The 18796-nt window shown below is 34.7% G+C and overlaps 2 protein-coding genes across 2 annotated transcripts in view; one reads left to right on the top strand and one right to left on the bottom strand.

Annotated features, from left to right (window-relative positions):
• LOC122358938 (conserved oligomeric Golgi complex subunit 6-like) overlaps positions 1-5283 on the bottom strand; it is a 66480-nt gene extending 61197 nt beyond the window's left edge. Inside the window, 5 exon segments of the mRNA XM_043258930.1 lie at positions 3042-3100; positions 3220-3283; positions 3915-3922; positions 4168-4311; positions 5092-5283. Of these exon segments, the coding sequence (XP_043114865.1) occupies positions 3042-3100; positions 3220-3283; positions 3915-3922; positions 4168-4311; positions 5092-5244 (428 nt within the window). The 5' untranslated portion in view covers positions 5245-5283.
• A 1503-nt stretch (positions 5284-6786) lies between these two features.
• The window catches only part of LOC122359209 (LHFPL tetraspan subfamily member 6 protein-like), a 114125-nt gene continuing 102115 nt past the window's right edge, over positions 6787-18796 (top strand). Inside the window, 3 exon segments of the mRNA XM_043259510.1 lie at positions 6787-7108; positions 7963-8286; positions 8288-8499. Coding sequence (XP_043115445.1) covers positions 8117-8286; positions 8288-8499 — 382 coding nt within the window. The 5' untranslated portion in view covers positions 6787-7108; positions 7963-8116.

Below are 18796 nucleotides of genomic sequence, written 5' to 3'. Positions count from 1 at the left end.
AATTGCAGGTCTAGAGCATTGGATTTCATTGTGCAAAAAATATAATTTTATATTTAACAAAACTTAAAGTACTCAGTACGTAATAAATTGATTACACCATTTTGAATATTTTCAGGTTATAAAGTTTATCATTCAAAGTCATCTGTACTTTTTCTTAATAAACAGAAGAGGCTCCAACAATACAACATTCCTATGAAACTTCTATAGATGGATATAGATACTCGTGAATCAAAGTCATTCCACGAATAAAAAAATCTTATCTCAGCCAATTATGATAACTGAAGTGTTTGAAAGACTGAACAGATGGCTATCTCTTCCTCTTACTACTATTGGAAGGGTGAACATCATTAAAATGAATACACTTCCTAATTTTTTTACATTTTGTTTCAGTCAATCCCCCTAACTCCTCCTCCATCCTCCATCAAACATGAATAAAGCATTTGTTAAATTGTTAAAGTACCAAATCTGCAAATTTATAAGAGCTAAGACTCATTCATATCAGTGTCCTACCTTAAGTAGTTTAGAAAAATAGCAGTTAAAGATTACAGTGCTAAATACAAAATTTCTGTATTGTAAAGTAAATTTGTCAATGCTTCTAAAGAATCTACACATCATAAAAGACTGGCTTGGATTAATGATTTTCAGATGGATGTTACAGAAAATAAATGTGTAGAAAGATGTGTTCGAGAGCAAACATCAATCTGTGCCACTCTGAATTAAAGAACTGTCATCTTGTACAGCAAACAGAAAGACTAACTTAAACAGAAAATGCACATATTCCACAAGATTTGGAACTCTTTGCTACGTTTTTAGATGAGAATGGATCGACTATTGAGCTACAACAATTGTGTAAATAATATGCTCATTACCCCCTTATGTATTTTTTTAATTTTACTTTTATTTAATTAAGTTTTTTCGCTTTGTGCATGTGTGTTAATGTTATATATGGCTCTTATGTTGGAGATGTCGGGTGGATGGCTATTATAATAGCTAGAGTTTCTCATGGTTAAGTAGACCGTTTTATCTGCCACGGAGTTCACATCCACCATCATAACTGCTGCTTATATTCCTCCCAATGCTGATGCCAAGCTTGCTATGAACGAACTTCATGCAGCCATCAGTAAACAACAGTCTGCTCACCCGGGATTTTAATCACTCTAACTTGAAGGCAGTACTCCCTAAATTTCATCAAAACATTTTCTGTCACACCAGAGGAAACAAAACTTTGGACCATGTATACACAAACATGGCTGAAGCCTATGCTGTGACCCCCTCCCCATCTAGGACAATCGGATCACCTTTCTTTGTTCCTCACCCCCAAATACTCCCCCCTCATCAACCGTGTGAAGCCATCAGTGAGGACCATCAAAGTCTGGCCAGCGGGGGCTGACTCCACACTCCAGGACAGGTTTCAATACACAGACTGGAGTATGTTTGCTTCCCAGGCTACCTGTGGCTCTCATACGGATATAGACCACTACACTTCTTCTGTTCTGGATTACATCAACACCACCATAGACAGTGTTACTACCCAGAAACAGATCACCACATACCCAAATCAGAAGCCATGGATGAACAAGGAGGTGCGCCTTCTGTTGAAAGCACGCAACACTGTCTTTAGATCAGTTGACGCACAGGCCTACAGCACTTCCAGGGCAAATCTGAAGAGGGGCATCAAAAAGGCCAAGTACTGCTACAAGCTGAAGCTAGAGGAGCACTTTTCCAACTCTGACCCTCGACGCATGTGGCAGGGCATCCAGGCCATCAGTGACTAGAAACCCAACCACTCCACCTAATGTCTTCTTTCTGAACAAGCTTAATGACTTTTACGCTCGCTTTGAGAGGGATAATAATGAAACGGTCACCAAGATCACCCCCTCAACCGACCCACCCATCACACTCACCTCCTCAGAGGTTTACACTGCACTGAGCCGGATCAACGCGTGCAAGGTTGCTGGACCAGACGGTATCTCTGACGTGTACTACGGGCATGTGCAGAGCAGCTCGCTGGGGTATTCTCAGACATTTTCAACATGTCCCTTGCCCAAGCAGCTGTGCCAACATGCCTCAAATCCACCTCCATTGTGCCAGTGCCAAAAATCTCAAGCCCAGTGTGCCTAAACGACTACCGCCCTGTAGCACTCACACCCATCATTATGAAGTGCTTTGAGCAACTAGTCTGGTCACATCTGAAGGACTCTCTGCCTTCCACACTGGACCCCCACCAGTTTGCCTATCAAGGCAATAGGAGCACTGAGGATGCAGTCTCCATCGTACTGCCTCTGTGACTCACACACTTGGACAATAAAAATACTTTTTTTACATTTCAGCTCAGCATTCAACACGGTCATACCCTCTAAGTTAATCACCAAACTCAGAGATCTTGACATTAACACCTCACTGTGCAACTGGGTTATGGACTTCCTGACCAACAGACCTCAGCATGTTAGGTCAGGCCACATCTGTTCCACTACTGTCACCCTCAACACTGGTGTACCACAAGGCTGTGTGCTGAGCCCTTTCCTCTACTCCCTCTTCACCCACGACTGCAGACCTGTGTTTGGATCTAACTCCATCATCAAGTTTGCAGACGATACTACGGTGATCGATGAACGATGAGACTGCCTATTGCAAATTAAATGCAAATTAAAAAGGATTCTTGAACAGCAAATCAGCATATCAGAATTATTTCTGAAGAATCATGTGACCATATTTTTGATAAGATGAATAAAAAAAACTTTTGATTGGTAGGTTACATATGTCCCTCTTACTATATATACTATATAGTGATTACACTATATATACACTATATACATAGTCACAGAATTTGAGAACAAAGTATAACAATTGTAATAATTTGCTCGTTTTGATGTTATATGAGCAAACCAATTTTTAGATTAAACTACCATCGGCAGCGCCATTTATGGTTAACACCAGTGGGACTTTTGATATTGCTTATATTCATGCAAGAAGTAAACCACTGTCCAGCTGTGAAAACCTCATATCACTCAAAACACCTTAGAGCATTAAATCAGACTCACTTCTCTCCCTGAAGTTTGTTGGTTTTCACAATCAAATCCTGGGTTTGTTCTTTGGCTGCCTGTTAACACACAAAACATGAAAGCTGAATTATGGAACTTTTTCAACCCTTTAAATCTTCCCTTCTTTTTCCAAATGACAAAACATGCTATTTAGCTATTTACAAACATGCAGAATTACCTTTAATCTGTTGGTCATTTCTTCACAGCAGGAGCTCATGGCCTGAACATCTTCATTAACGCCTCTAGTTCCTGAAGAAGAAAAACACACTCAAGTCATATATTGTAGCATAAGTTCACTAGTGCTCCAGAGGTTGTATGCAAAGTTTACTGTTCAAACCACCTCAAAAGTATCATCTTTATATTTATTTAGATGCTTTTTTCTTATTTTAAAGACACATATCACCGTTGTTGTTTTATTATATATTATTATATATTATACATATTATATTGTGATTATATATTGTATTTTTTCTTTATATTTCTATTCAACTTTTATTTATATTTATTTTAGTTTTGATAATTTTAGTTCTTCAACTTGTCTTTTTTCTAATTTGCTATTTTAATATATTGTAAAATGTTTGTAAATTATGTTTTGATAATTTTTTTCTGAATTCCTTTATGAATATGACGTTTAAAAGAACATAATTTAATTGAAATATACACATTTATTGTAACACTGTAAAAAATGGTCACTTTTGATCAGTTGAACGTGTGCTTAGTGAAATAAGCTTTCAATTAAAAAAAAAATCTTGCTAACCCAAACCAAATAGTTTTCAGTTAGCTAGAGTATAGAAGTGAAATACATAAATACACTTTGTTGTTTGAATATAATTTAACTTGTAAAATGTAGACAAGTACTAAAATTAATAAAACTGCAATAACTATGAATGAAAGCTAAATAGAAATATAAAAACTCAAAAATACAAAGGAATACTCAAAAAAAATATATACATTTTAACTAATGCTTAAAACTAATAATTAAAAATATAATAGTTTTTGATCAAAAACATTGATCAAAACAACAACACAAGTTATGTAATGTTACAGGATGATTTTACTTATATATACTGCTTTTTTTAATTATATATTTTTGAGCTGCTGTATAGATTTGTCGCTGTTAATTTACCTCCTTCACTTCTTTAAATATTCGTACAAACTCTTCATTGATGGACAGGCTGCGTCTCTCTATGTCTCCTCTGAGGTTCCTCCTGGTTCTCAGACTGTTTTCAGTGAAAAACACAGACAGAGATTTCAATGCTTCCAGCATCTCCTAGAAAGAAACAAAAAAAGAAAATGAGTTAAGCAACAAGATCTTCACTGCTGCTTTTTCATCAACTGCATGTTGCCTATGAACATCAAATAACAAAATGTGAAAATTATTCATGTGACAGAAGCTGAATTTCCAGCTGCCATTACTCTAGTACTCAGTGTGACATGACCCTTCAGAAATCATTCTAATATTCTAACTTTTAACACTGTACCATGTTTTCAAAAATCATAATACCATGCTTTGCCATGTACTAAAAAACAAAACAAACTAATTATATTTTCAGACATAAAACATGATAGTGCCATAGTATTCTTTAATTTAGAACCATACACCTCCAACCTTCTTAAAATAGATTCATACAACTTTTATTTTTATTTAAAATTTTCTTTCTTCCAAACCTTTCCAGTGTTTTGTCACCCTCGATTCTTGGTGCTCCAGCTGTCCATGTTTTTATCTAGGTTTTAGTAGCACAGAACACCACACTACTGAAATATTATTTACCACGTAACATTATTTTTTTAATAATATCATGGTACATTTTTTGCCACTTATATGACTTCTAATTAAGGACTGGGGATTGGGGTTATCCATGTTTGAATCAGAGACACATTATGGCTACACATTTTAATGAAAATTAACTGAATGTGCAATTTAATATATAAATTAGAGAGACTGAAATTATGCTAATTCGTCTTTTTTATTAGTTACACGCAAAAAAAGTGTAGTAACAGGTGCATTGAGATCCGACAAGTTAGCAAAGGCGCACGGACTGTCACAAACCTTGTCATTATCCAGCCTGGTCTCCAGGATCTTGTTAAGTTTTCTGGATAGAGGGTTGTTGGGCTGTGATGATGCATTCCCGCTGCTGTTAGAGGTATGATGGTTTAATGAATCAACTGACAGCTCTACTTTAGTTTCTGCCATCATCAACATCCACGTCAACCTCCAGGAAGCTGTTTTGAGTAACCATAAAAACGTCCCACTGCAAAAAGAGGTCGACACATTAGTTCCGCGCCTCGAACTGTTGACATTTGCGCAAAATCTCCACGCTTTGAGGGTTTAATTGAAGTGAAATGTTTCATGGTGTAATGTTCTAAATAAAAAAAATAACGATTTAAGTGTTTTCATTTCATTATACATTCTAATGATAATGACAACTATATAATATTGATAGACCATTATTATAATAATTTACGTTGTTTATTAGAGAGAGAGTGCTTTATTGTTTTGTTTTGTCTTGTTCAGTGTTCAGGGACTGGGGATTTAACCACTTGAACTCTTACGTTCATAAAAATATTATGAAAATAAAATAAAATAAAATAATAATGATAATGATAACAACAGTGGTCTTTTAAGGTTACACAACTTCCTGTCAGTTTAAATCCCCAACCAATGGCACCTATAACTGCTGTTAAAATGCAACAAATCTCTTCAAACCAGTGCCTTGACATTAACTTCACCTTGCCAGAGGAAAAAGGGGTTACCTTGCCAATGAATAATCACAGCAGCTACAGATATTGCACCCAAGAGGGCAAAACAATTGAATTTCAGCCCATTTTTCTTCAGAGGGATTAAATGGAGAAAGGGGGTGAGTCACAGGGTTATGCTCTTTGTGGTGTTTCTGGATGTGAAGTCTGTGAATTATTCACAGCTGTGGTCACTCCTCCATCATGCACCACTTTGCACCAGCATCTCTTGAGCTTTACACACATGCTCCATCCCCTCCATCCTATCAGCCCTATTAAACTCTCCCTATGCTGTAAGCCAGCGTCAATGGCATTAGTCAAATCTAAATTTAGATTATTTATTTATTTTTTGGCTGAAATTTTATAATGTATGTGTGTGTTTGTTGATTACAATTATATAACTGCTACTGTTAGTTGTATTATTTATTATTTACATTTTTACTTTATATTTAGTTGGTTTAGTATATGCAGTTAGTTTAATATTTTAAATTAAATCTATATTTTTAATTAAACATATTAGCCTACCTGTTTATTATTATTATTATTATTATTATTATTATTATTATTATTATTATTATTATTATTATTATTATTATTATTATTATTATTATTATATTATTTTTTTCTTAACTAAACTTTTATTTACCCCCAGTACTCCTTGTGGCCTCTAGGGTCAACAATTGTATTAATTATTTCCTTTCTCTTTGTTTTGTTTTTTTCGATTGTTGGCTTGCTTGTTTTCTTTAGGTTTTTATTTTTATTTTTATTTTATTTTTTTTATTTTACTTTGATATATACACTTTTAGTTTTTGTTTTTTTTTGTTTTGTTTTTAATCTTTTTAACCTGGGCTTATATGAAGTGTTTTTTCCCCTTTTCGCGTTTGTTCAGAAACTGATTTTAAAATATATTTATCCCGTTAAACATATACACTGGAGTAAAACGTGTGATAACTAGCTCCTCTGTAATTAAAAGGCAGCAGGACTGTGGGAGGAGCGTCGAGTAAGTGAGCCAAGAGAGCGCGCACCGGACTCGAGTAGTATGACTGCTGCCACACTGCGCTCAGTACGTGGACACGGACAAATATCAATATTTCTTGTGTTTTCTGAAATACGCTGGGATTATTTTAGCGCTTATCTGCAGGAGTGACAGTAAAATAAACAGAAAGATACAATCAGATCTCAGCAGACTCCATGTAAGGAATTTAATGCATGTTTTCTGCGCGCGTACAGCGAATTGCGCCCCGTTCAGCGGACAAAGTTTATTTCTTCTCCACGGTCCCACGAAGCTGGACCGGAATTTGAAATTAACACACCTGTCAGAATATATCGATGTAAGTTTTCACATACGATGTTATTTTGTAATCAATGTTTATGGTTTGCATGATGGCGTCTTTTTCGTGGCAGCTGTTTATAACAGGACTGTCATGAAGTGGCACTAATAATAGATGATCAGTCTGTTGAGCTTTGTAGGATTTTTTTTGTATTGTTATTTACATTCGTATTATTAATACCTAAGATTACATTACAGGACTATAATAATTCTTAACATCCTAAAATATAAATGCACATGCATGAGCACAGTTGATATGTCATGCATATTATGTCTTATTAATAAGAGTTCTAATTACTGTATTATTATAAATATAAACAGTAAAAGGTGACCCTTAAAATTAGTTTCCAATCAAAATTTTAACACATGAAACAATTTTAGATTTTTTTATTATTCTTCTTTGCTAGTATCACCCTGTAATCTTTTGTGTAAATGTTAGGTATTACTCCATACTTAGCCTTATATGGAAAAAGGTTAAATTAAACTTCAGTGATGAAGCTTGACATCATTAGTTAATGTTAGTTAGTGTTATACAACTATGATTAATATATTTCATATCATATTGCAATGTACAACTAATCATTAACACTGGGAATAAAATGTGCAGTGAAATTATAAAATTTAAGTGGCCAGATACATTTGGAAACATAATCTCAATTTAAAACAGAAGTTTGTAGGTTGTTTATAGAAATGGTACTGCAACTTTTGATTTGAATAAAAAAAACAAACAACAATATTTTACTGCCCCAGACCTTTGAGTGGTAGTTTGACTGAATTCTGTTGCATATATAACAGGGATTGTGAATCTTTACTGTGAAGACTGAGGGTGCTATGTATGTTATTGCTTCTTCCTAGGTGACAGCTCACAGAACCTTGGTGAAGACTGTATGGATGTAGACATCCCCTTTCCAACAACACAAAAGGATTTTATTTTTTTTTTGGGTGTGATATCCTCTTTTCGAAGTTCTCTTCTGGAATTGTGGCCAATATTTAAAGACATTTCTCCAGAATGGCATCCAGCCTTACATGTACTGGGATGATCTGGGCACTGGTGTCCCTGCTGAGTGCAGCAGCTTCCTGTGTGGGGTTCTTCATGCCCTACTGGCTGCTTGGCTCACAAATGGATAAGCCAGTGTCCTTCGGTACTTTTCGACGCTGCTCGTACCCCGTTCGGGATGAAGAGGCAGGCTACAATAATGCTGGAACAGTGCGGGCGCTATGCAAGCTTTCAGGGTATCCCAAGTGTGGAGTGGCGGATCTGTACAGTCATGACAGGGGTTGGATGCGGCCTGCTGCTGCTGGTGGCACTCACAGCGGTCATGGGCTGCTGTATATCAGAACTGATCTCCAGAACAATTGGACGTGCAGCAGGGGGCATGCAGTTTCTTGGAGGTAAGTAATAGAATGTAAACCTGACGAGTATATCTGGTTTCACTACAAACTTTTTTTTTACAGTTTTTTTTTATGTTTACCAAGGCTGCATATATTTGATAAAAATACAGTAACAACCGTAAAAATGTAGATATATTTTTTTAATAAATACACTGAATACAAAAATAAATTAATCAGTAAAATCATGTAATGGTAAGGCAGAATGTTTCAGCATTTTAAAAATAATTAATAAATAATAATAATAATAATACAAACTGACCTCAGACTTTTGGACTTTTGTTCTACAGGCAATCATAAGCCACGTTACGTGCATACATGCTACATGCATAATTAAGATTTGTTTTCATGTGTGTGGTATATTTTTTCCTGAATATGAGATGAAAATATCTGTGCTAAAATCAGTATAAGCATATGTCAGGGTCATTATTGATTGGTACTAATATCATTTTCACTTGATGAATGTTCTTATGTTACTCATATTTATATCATAATGTTGAGGTCGTCAAGTTCAAGACCCTTTTGGCTTTGCCTCTAGTTCAGAGAACATTGATTCCACCCAGTTTAATTCAGGGTGCCTTTGCCTCAGTAAAGGAGAGAGGGAAGGGAATCTGATTGAGTTTAGACTGGAAGCTGAAGCCAGTAATTCCAAACTCAGTTTGTTTTGTTCTCACCTGCAAGGTACCTTTTATTTGCTGCTCTGATAGTCTTGAGCGCTTTTGGCACATGACAGCAAAGGTGAAACAAATACTGCGTAGAGTGTCTTAGAATAAAGTTTGCTTTGTGTGGAAAATGCGGAAAGTTCTAGTGTGGCTCTTTGTTCCCTGCTGTTAAAAATGTGTTATCTTTATTTATCTTTGTCTTCATTAACTCAACCACTTTGTCTCTGTTGTGTCTCATGTTCAATCTCATTAGCTCAGAGTATGTGCGAACTCACAAAGCAACAGCTAATCACTTTTTTAGTTTAGCCTCATAATGCAAATTAAAACATTAGCCACACCAAGGTAATGGGTTTGATTCCCAGTATATGAATGAACTAATAAAAAGTATACCATGAATGAAATTGCTTTGGATAAAATTGCCAAATAAATAATGTACATGTAAATGAATGCCACTTATTTTTTTAACCTTGACTGCCAATCACCTGCTTCTTTTTCTTTTTGTGAAACCTCTGTTCACTATAAATTCTACAAAAGATAGATATAACCATATTTTAGTCTCTTGGAATATCCAGTTTCAATTAGAAATACAATAATGTAAAATGGGTTTCTTGTTTCTGACTTTTAAGTATTTCAACCGTAAGCTTTAGAACTTGTATGATGATGCTGAATGATGCTGAAATGATGCTTTAACAACTTAAAACTTAAAAAGCAGCTTTTATTACAATATACATGAATAAGTTTTGCTAATACTGTATGAATTTTACATAACCAGAAAGCAAAGCAATTGAGCTCAATGTATTTTATATTCTGAATTCATAAAATGGTTTTGTGGTTAAAGCTCACTCACTCGTTGAAATTCATGAAAATGCAAACAATTTGCATAATACTAATTGTCAAAGATTGCTATAAAAATGTATTTTAATATTTGCAATTATAATGATTTTGTAAATCTTTTTTATGCATTCATGTGCTGACCGCAAAGCTAACAGTGTCAGGGCAGATTTCACCTAATCTCCAGTTGACTACCCAGGTGCATCATCATTCATTCGTGGATGACAGCTGAGGTGTTGCTGCCGCTTCTAACTAGCAGACAGAGAGGTCTGACTTAAAAGACTAGGACACAAGGAGGTTACAGGGCTGCAGGGCTGCTGAATGCATCACATCTTATCATGTTGCCCATACCACTGCCTTCATCACACAGAGTAATGTAGGACCTCATAGCTTATGCAACAAGCATCATGCCCTTTATCAGCAGCTTTTCACTTACAATCAATAGAAACTGACAATTAGTCATTTCACTTATGAAACTGACGTATAAGCTTGTGCTGGTCTGGAGAGTATACGAGTAGAACTGAGTGGAAATATTAATATCTCAATATACTTTTTAAATTGAAGTAAATAAGACATTTGTCATGTTACCAGTGTGTTAAGTGTGAATATTTTAGTGCTGTCAAATTATTAATCACACCCAAAATAAAAGTTTTCTTTACATAATATATGTGTGTGTACAGTGTATATTTATTATGTATTCATAAATGTATTCATAAATTTGAACATCATGTACAAATGTAAGAAAAAATATATTTATATAAAATATAAATGATATAAATATGCATGTCAATATTTTTTAAATATATTCTGTGTGTGTGTGTGTATATATATGCATAATACATATACACAGCGCACACACATATATTACATGAACAAGAATTTTTATTTGGGATGTGATTAATCATAATGAAACATTTGACAGGACTAGTATATTTATACTTTTTGAACAAATATATGCACCCTTTTAATAAACATTAAAAACATTTTACGGACCTCAGACTTTAGAACTGTATGATGTTATATGATTGCAAATTGTATTTCAGGTTTAAAGAACACAACAAGAACAAAAATAATAGTATTACTATAGTATTTAGACTATATAGTAAATATATGGTACTGAGAAGGCAGTGCATGAATTTCACATAAATTTTGGTATCATGATGTATTTTCAATATAACACAGTTTTACCATCTAATCCCTGTTAACCACATTTCTATGTTATTCTAAATTTTTGCTACCATTGGTAATGCCATATACTTTTAGTATACAGTGATGTCTAAAAATATAGCATTAACATAGTGTTATCATAGTAAGCTTTCAAAAAATTATATTACAAAGGCATTAGTAATAAAATAACATGCTTCAAGATACAGTAAGATACTATGGTAAAACCATGGAATTTCAATGTTGAAAACATGGTATTACTATGATTTCCTTTTTAGTAAAAGTATTTCAAAGAAAACTAGGAAACACTATATTTAAAAAGTGCCCTGTTACATTTTACATTAACTTACAATACACATTATTTTATTATGATTACAAGCAACTAATCCTAATCCTTACCCTATTGTACATGTTATATAATGTCCATAAAACATGGTTTTACTATATTGCTCTCATGTAGGTGTAGATAGGACAGTGTGCTCATAATGTCTTGTTTCTAAAACAGTTTTTAGAGTTAACAGAGCATTGAGAGCAGCAGCTGAACTCTTGACATTAGCTGCATGAGTTGAAGCATGGCATTAAATTGAAGTATGCAGGACAGAACAAGAGTGAATGAGCGATATGAAAAGCACCAGACAGAGGTTAAGAGAATGATGAGTGACCCAGGTAGAGAGAGAGAGAGAGAGAAAGATGAAACAGTACTTTGATGTTAAATCATTGGACCGCGGTTGTCCCTTTCGTTGTATTGTGGTGTGTTAATGAGTGCTGTCTGGCAGTGAGGGCTCTGAGCAGTGGGGCTTTGGCAAAAGCAGTACCTCCCTGTGGTTCACATTGATTCATCTGATGCCCATTTTACTGATAATGAGTTCGATAAGCCCTTTATGTGTCACCAAAAGCATCTTTGATTAGATCCCTCCTCTTGCCCTCTTGTTCAAAAGACTGTCTTTGTTCTTTCAGAGATTAATGACGTTTCCCTCTGTGAAGTGAAGTACTGGAAACACCTTCCAGAATTATGCAATTTAATCTCATCTTTTAAAAATCAAAGATTACTTGTCATGGTCTTGTTGGTCAGAACTGAACTAAAACTTAATAAATCTGAAATCGTCCAGAGCACTCAAGATCCAGTCAGATGTTCATTGGCTACTTATGTCATCAACTCTATATATATATGAACATTTTATTTAAAATTAGAAATTAGAAGTAAAGGCTCTTTTTATTATTATTATTATTATTATTATTATTATTATTATTATTTTAAAATAACTTAATCTAATAACTTATCTAATTATTTATTATTATGATTTATTTTTTTTTTTTTTTTTACATACATTTAGTTCATTCTTATTCTTTATTTAAAATAAACTTGTCTTTCCCTGGATTACAAATATACCAGCATATGTCCTTTTGCACGGGATAAAGATAAACAGAAATGGGTAATTGCCTTGCTTGTGTGTGTTTAATTTGTGTTTGTGTGTGTGTGTTTGCCAGTTGGAATTGAAACAATAAAAACCTAATGGAAAACCTTCCTTAGTCAAACTAATGGACATATTATTCAGGCACTGCATTGGATTTAAATTCATTTTAATTTAACTTGTATAAGTATTTACTAAGTAAATGTAATATCATGTTTTTGGAAATGTATAATAGTAATTTCATGTTTTTAAGTACATTTCAGAGGATCAGAGAACAGGTTTTCCTGCATTGTGTTCTTCTGGCTAAAAGATATTAGATGAGTCATTGGGAGAATTGTTCAAGTACATATTTTATCCTAAAAGCCTTTCATGTTTAAAGTTCTGGGTTATAGATTTATCTGTCTGACATCTCTCTTTGACACTTTCTCAAGTGATTCATTGTTGGGTGCTTTCATGATTCACACTGTGAAGAATTGCTGATCATGTACTGTTGGATTGGCACCGAGTAACTCGTACTGAATAGCTGTTGTTTGTCAGTCAAAATATACTGAGTCAGATGTAAGTAAAATTCTTTCTGTTGTGAAGTGAACAGTCCGTGGAGCAGATCTTCATTGCCAGACAAACATGGTGTGGATAGTTAATTTCTAAAGGCAAGAGTTTTTGCAATCCAAGTGGACATGAAAAACTATAATGTAAGGTTATTTTTTCTTTGCTTCTAAAGTTCTGAAGTTTCGTTTGGCGGTTTGATTAAATAAAAATGACTGCTTTACTTATTGAGACACAGAAGTCATTTAAAATGTTATTTGTTTATATAAATGTGTGTGTATACAGTGTATATAATAGATTTTTGTTTTCATTCCTTTTACTGTTTAATCATCATCTAAAGCAGGCTACAGGCTACATCTTAGAAAAAAAATGAAAGGAGAATGTAATGAGGATGTGGAGGCTGTGTTTGAATCCATATGCTGTTGTTTATTAGGGGCTGAGACAATAATCATAAATGTGAAGGCAGACAGGAGGTCAGAAACAGAACATCTATCCAATCGAGCAGACAAAACCGAAGGGCAAATCCAAAGCTTGTGAAACAGGTAATCAAGCAAATATCATACACAGGAACAGCAACAGGCAGAGATAAAGAACGCTAGGTAAGGCAGGTAATACTGGCAATACTTTACATTGTCTCTATGGAGAGCCTTTGGTTACAGTGCTTTGATGCAACCTGTGTTGTTAAAAGCGCTATATAAATAAAAATGATTGATTGATTGATATCAAAACAGGAAATGAAGGAGAAGGGCTCCTCTGCTGGCTAGGCATTACAGAGAACTGTTTGAATTTATGACATGATAGGTCTTGCGTGATTTCTCCTCAAAATCAGTGCTTAACTGTTTACTGTTTGTCTTTCACATTTTTGTTTACAAGTTCTCTTTCTTTCCCTTTCTCTCCTCCTAAACTTTTCAATTACCCACGTTCAGGAGGTGTTATCTCTTTGTGACCTGATCTCCAGCCCTCTATTTCAGCTCTCTTTAACCTCTCTCACTCAAAGCTCTGTCACCCATGGGGTAGTCAAGGAGCTCAAGAGAGGGAGCATAAGAGAATAAAATAGAAACAAAGGAAGAGAGAACTTGTGAATGAATAGAGAGAGAGAAACACTGGCCCATGGTGGAATGTCCAGCTTAAGCAAAGATTTATTTCAGACAAACAGGAAGTCTAGCATGGCAAAGGACAGACAGGAACTGTTATTTCAGCTCTTTAGGTTGTTAAGTCCTTGTTTTCAGCAGGACGGGGACAAAGCGCACCACACTGCCGAACCACCTCACACTCAGCACTCTGCAAAATTAACCACGCTGGCATAAGGGGATTGTTATTGCACAGCCAACCTTAAAATGAAAGGAGCAGTAGTGGGGAAAATTTGTTTCATAGCTGATTTATAGGCTGTATTTTCAGTTTTCTATTTCATGGAAGCAAACTGTACAGTTTTGAGAAAATGAGTGTCTGAGAGGTTGATCATTAAAACAACTCAAAGCTCTTTCAGCTGATAAATAGAACCGTTTTACCTGTTATTGACACATTGATACTAAATTGACATTGGGAAGAACAGCTCTGGGCCTACAGAAAAGTGCTGTATTTAAGCAATAATTTAAAACAAAATAAATGTACAAAAGGTAATTCAAAATATTAATAAAATGTTGTAATTCATAGTTTTCAGTCACTAGATTGGTTCGAAGACCTGGAGGGCAAAACATCAATTTCAACTGTCAATTTTTTATTTGGTTCAACAATGCAAATATTTAGATCACCGTTCAGTATAATAAACAACAATAAAACAAAGGTACAGTATGTACACAAAATTCCAAGTTTTGGCAATGTTCAATCCAGATTAAGCCCACACATCAAAACATTGTAGAAACACTTAAAGTGCCTCAATAAATTTAAAACAGTAATATTAAAACATGAAATGTAGTAATCTATGTAGGATTGATGCATAGTTTACATAGGAAAGCAGGTTAGACCGGAATATGAATGCAATCTGCTTAATGTTTCCTAATAACAGTTTTAACGTGAAACTTTGCACGTCTTTATATTCTGGCTTCATCTACTTGCCTGTACAAAATATACCACACGTTTTTACCCTATATGCTGCTTTGCAGTGACTCCTTGTAAAATGAGAGGGGCGCTGCAGTGACCACTTCTCTAGTGAAACTGTTCCAGAGAGTTCCAACAGCTCAGTCATCTGTCACAGCACAGTGAGGAAGAGGAAGGCACTTCACCCTCCTCACCACCTCCTACCACCTTTACACTACATATCTCTCCACTTCATCCAAACATATAACATGGCCATATGTTCAAACATAGATTTGGAAAAACAGGTGATAAGCAGCCCTTTGTCACCTAAGAAGAGTATTTTGTTCTAAAAATGTTTTGGAATCTATCTACATTTGAGCATATTGGACTTTTTAAAGACTTACATTTGGATTTTAAATGCAGTTCAGTTCTCAAGTCAATGAAAATGTGGATGTAGAGGAAATGTGTAACTTTCCTGATTATTTTTTGTTAATTTTTAGGAGATTTTATGGAGTTCTGAACTTCTGAACTGGCATTCAATTTTACTGGCTCAACACTTGACTCAAACTGTATAATATCATAGTTTTTTTTTGTAGTCCTTATAATAGAGCTGCTTTATAGCAATATCTAAATTGTCTCCAAAGTTGAGTTTCAATAATTGATAAAGCTAATTCCAGTGATTTTCCCTATAAAGCTATTTCAACACAATGTATATAGACTTGACTATTTTTGCAGACTCATATAAGAATTTGGTCTTGGAATAATTTGGTGAGAAAAATGTGGGTTATTCTTTTGTTTTTATTTTTTTTATTGCAATAGTTAACAAGGGGCTAATGGAAAAGTCATAATTTGCTGACCATTTAATCTCAGTGCTATCTTGAAGCGACAGTAAAGACAATAAAGAGAACATGTTTCCTTTCTTTCTTTCTTTCTTTCTTTCTTTCTTTCTTTCTTTCTTTCTTTCTTTCTTTCTTTCTTTCTTCATTGTGAGAGTTGCAACCCTTGCAACACATGCATCCCTACTATTAAACAGGTGTTTGGGGATACTGTACAGGAAACATTTCAAATGTTGTATTGTTGTTTGTGCCTAATTCTTTTGATTTTGCATCAATTTGTAGGCACCATGTTTGTTTTTGTCAGTATTTAAGAAAGCTGTAATTCAAGGTTCTATATTCCACATTGCACACTAATTTCCATAAGTGCACAAGTTGACAGCTCTTGATATATCATTTTATGCGAGAAAATGCATACTTGTCACCATGGTAATATAACACAGTGTAGCTTTGTGTGACTGGTGTAAAAAGCTTCTGTGAGCTTCAACAGTGCATTAGTAATTAGTGATTTTGTTTTTCTTATTTTTACAAAATAACATGTCACTTTTAGTTTTTTCATTCCTCAAACCAATTATTGTAGTACAAATCCAACCCCACAGTCAATGGTTTTTGTTTCTTATTATTATACATTACCCTTTCAAGAAACTCTTTTAACAGTAAACTACAGTTAATTGAATCATTTATCTAGTTGCATTTTTAATATGTCTTGTGAATATCTGTGAACACAATTAATTTTTTATTTATACTATAAATGTGAAATATGTATATCTGCTAAGAAGTTAAAATAATTTTTAATCTTTGATGAATAGAAAGTCAATTTAATGTTGGGATAACACGTTCATTATGACTGATGTATTGGCTGTGATAATGAACGAGATATTGCGTATAAGCAAGTATAAGCAATAGCATTTTTTATTGTTGCTGTCGTTGGAAATTCCTTGGAGATCAATGGAGATGTAGGACTGAGATTAATGGAGGTGTTAGAAGAGGCTATGTGTAATTTTATATATTACTGACAGAACCCTGTGTAAGAGTAATTTTTAATCAATTGAAATTATAGGGGTTTTTTTTAAAAAAAGGATGCACATGTAGTTGCTTGTTAGTAGTAATCAGAACACCCCAGCAACCATATAGCAACATGCTAAAGACACCCAGAAAACCTTAGCAACAACTTAGGAAAAGCCTAAAAAGGAAAACGTTAGTGGCAGAAACTTTTCATGAACAAACAGTATTTACATTTGGTTGATATTAATTAAATACAATTTAATGGGTTTGCATGGATTTTAAAACTCTTATGAGCAATGGTGGTACAATTTACCAAATACATGTCCTTGTATTTGATAATTTGAAAATTCCCTCTCGGTTAAATGATATTAACTTTTGTATCAGTAGTGATAGTATCACCAGTAAACACTGGTGGACAGCAGTTGGGTAGGCTTGTGATTATTATGGGATCTTGTTTCCATGGTAGCAGGAGGGCACAGATGTCTAGTGGGTGAGCAGCAGTTGGCATAGACACATACTTGATCATGTCACTGCTTACAGCTCCACAACAGGCTTTATTCAAAACCTGTGGCAAGCAAGGATATCATTGAGATATTATCATTAAAATATTTGTATGAATGTGTTTTTAACATTTTATTAAAATGTAATGTCGAATTTTAGACAATAATTCACTAGTTATGCAACTCCAGTCCATCAATTAAAATCTTATGAAGCGTAAAAAAGCTGGAGAAACTGATATGGAGAATACAATCAAATTTTAGCCGAGCGATGATTTGAATAAACCAAAGTTCAAAAGTTTTCATGGATTTATTTTTTACTTCATATATTTAAACACCATTATCTTTGTAATTCTATGGTGTGACAGCAAAAATAAGTTACATTGAATATAAACTTCTCTCATGCCATTTGTATATTTTTTTCATTTATTTGCAGGCTATGTTAAGTATATATATATATATATATATATATATATATATATATATATATATATATATATATATATATATATATATATATATATATATGCACTGCTCACAAAAATTAAAGGAACACTTTTTTCATTGGGCCTGGCATGAATTGAATTAAACCTGTCTGATAATTTTCTGGTCAGTTAAGCAGCTGAGGGCCTTGTTAATCAAGATCAGCTGTATTAGTGGTCATGGAATTAACAACAGGTGTACTTCAGTGGCAACAATCAGAAAACCCTCAAAGGACTGGTTTTACATTTGGAGGTCATTTCAAGTTTCTCCCTCTTGATCTTTTTTGGCTGGTTTTCCACTCGTGCTGATTTTGGCTTGCATAATTATCTATACTGGCAGTATGAGGTGATTCCTTAACCCTACAGAAGTTGCACAGGTGGTCCAACTTCTCCAGAATGGCACATCCACACGTGCTGCAGCAAGAAGGTTTAATGTGTCTCCCAGCACAATCTCCAGAACATGGAGGAGATTTCAGGAGACTGGTGGTTATTCTCGGAGAGCTGGACAGGGCCGTGAAGGTCCTCAACCCCTCAGCAGGACCGATACCTGCACCTTTGTGCAAGGCGGAACAGGCTGAGCACTGCTCGTGCCCTACAGAATGACCTCCAGAGGGCCACTGGTGTGAATGTCTCTACCCAAACAATCAGGAACAGACTTCATGCACCGTGGAGCTCGACTGGCATTTGCTCAAGAACACCAGAATTGGCACGTCCGCCACTGGTGCCCTGTACTTTTCACAGATGAGAGCAGGTTCACCCTGAGCACCTGTGATAGACGTGAAAGAGTCTGGAGAAGACAAGGAGAACATTATGCTGCCTGCAACGTTGTTCAACATGACAGGTTTGGTGGAG

This window comes from Puntigrus tetrazona, chromosome 15 (assembly GCF_018831695.1).
Source record: "Puntigrus tetrazona isolate hp1 chromosome 15, ASM1883169v1, whole genome shotgun sequence".
Classification (NCBI taxonomy): Eukaryota; Metazoa; Chordata; class Actinopteri; order Cypriniformes; family Cyprinidae; genus Puntigrus; species Puntigrus tetrazona.
The sequence above is the reverse complement of the archived record's forward strand: the minus strand, read 5'-3'. Positions and strand labels throughout refer to the sequence as shown.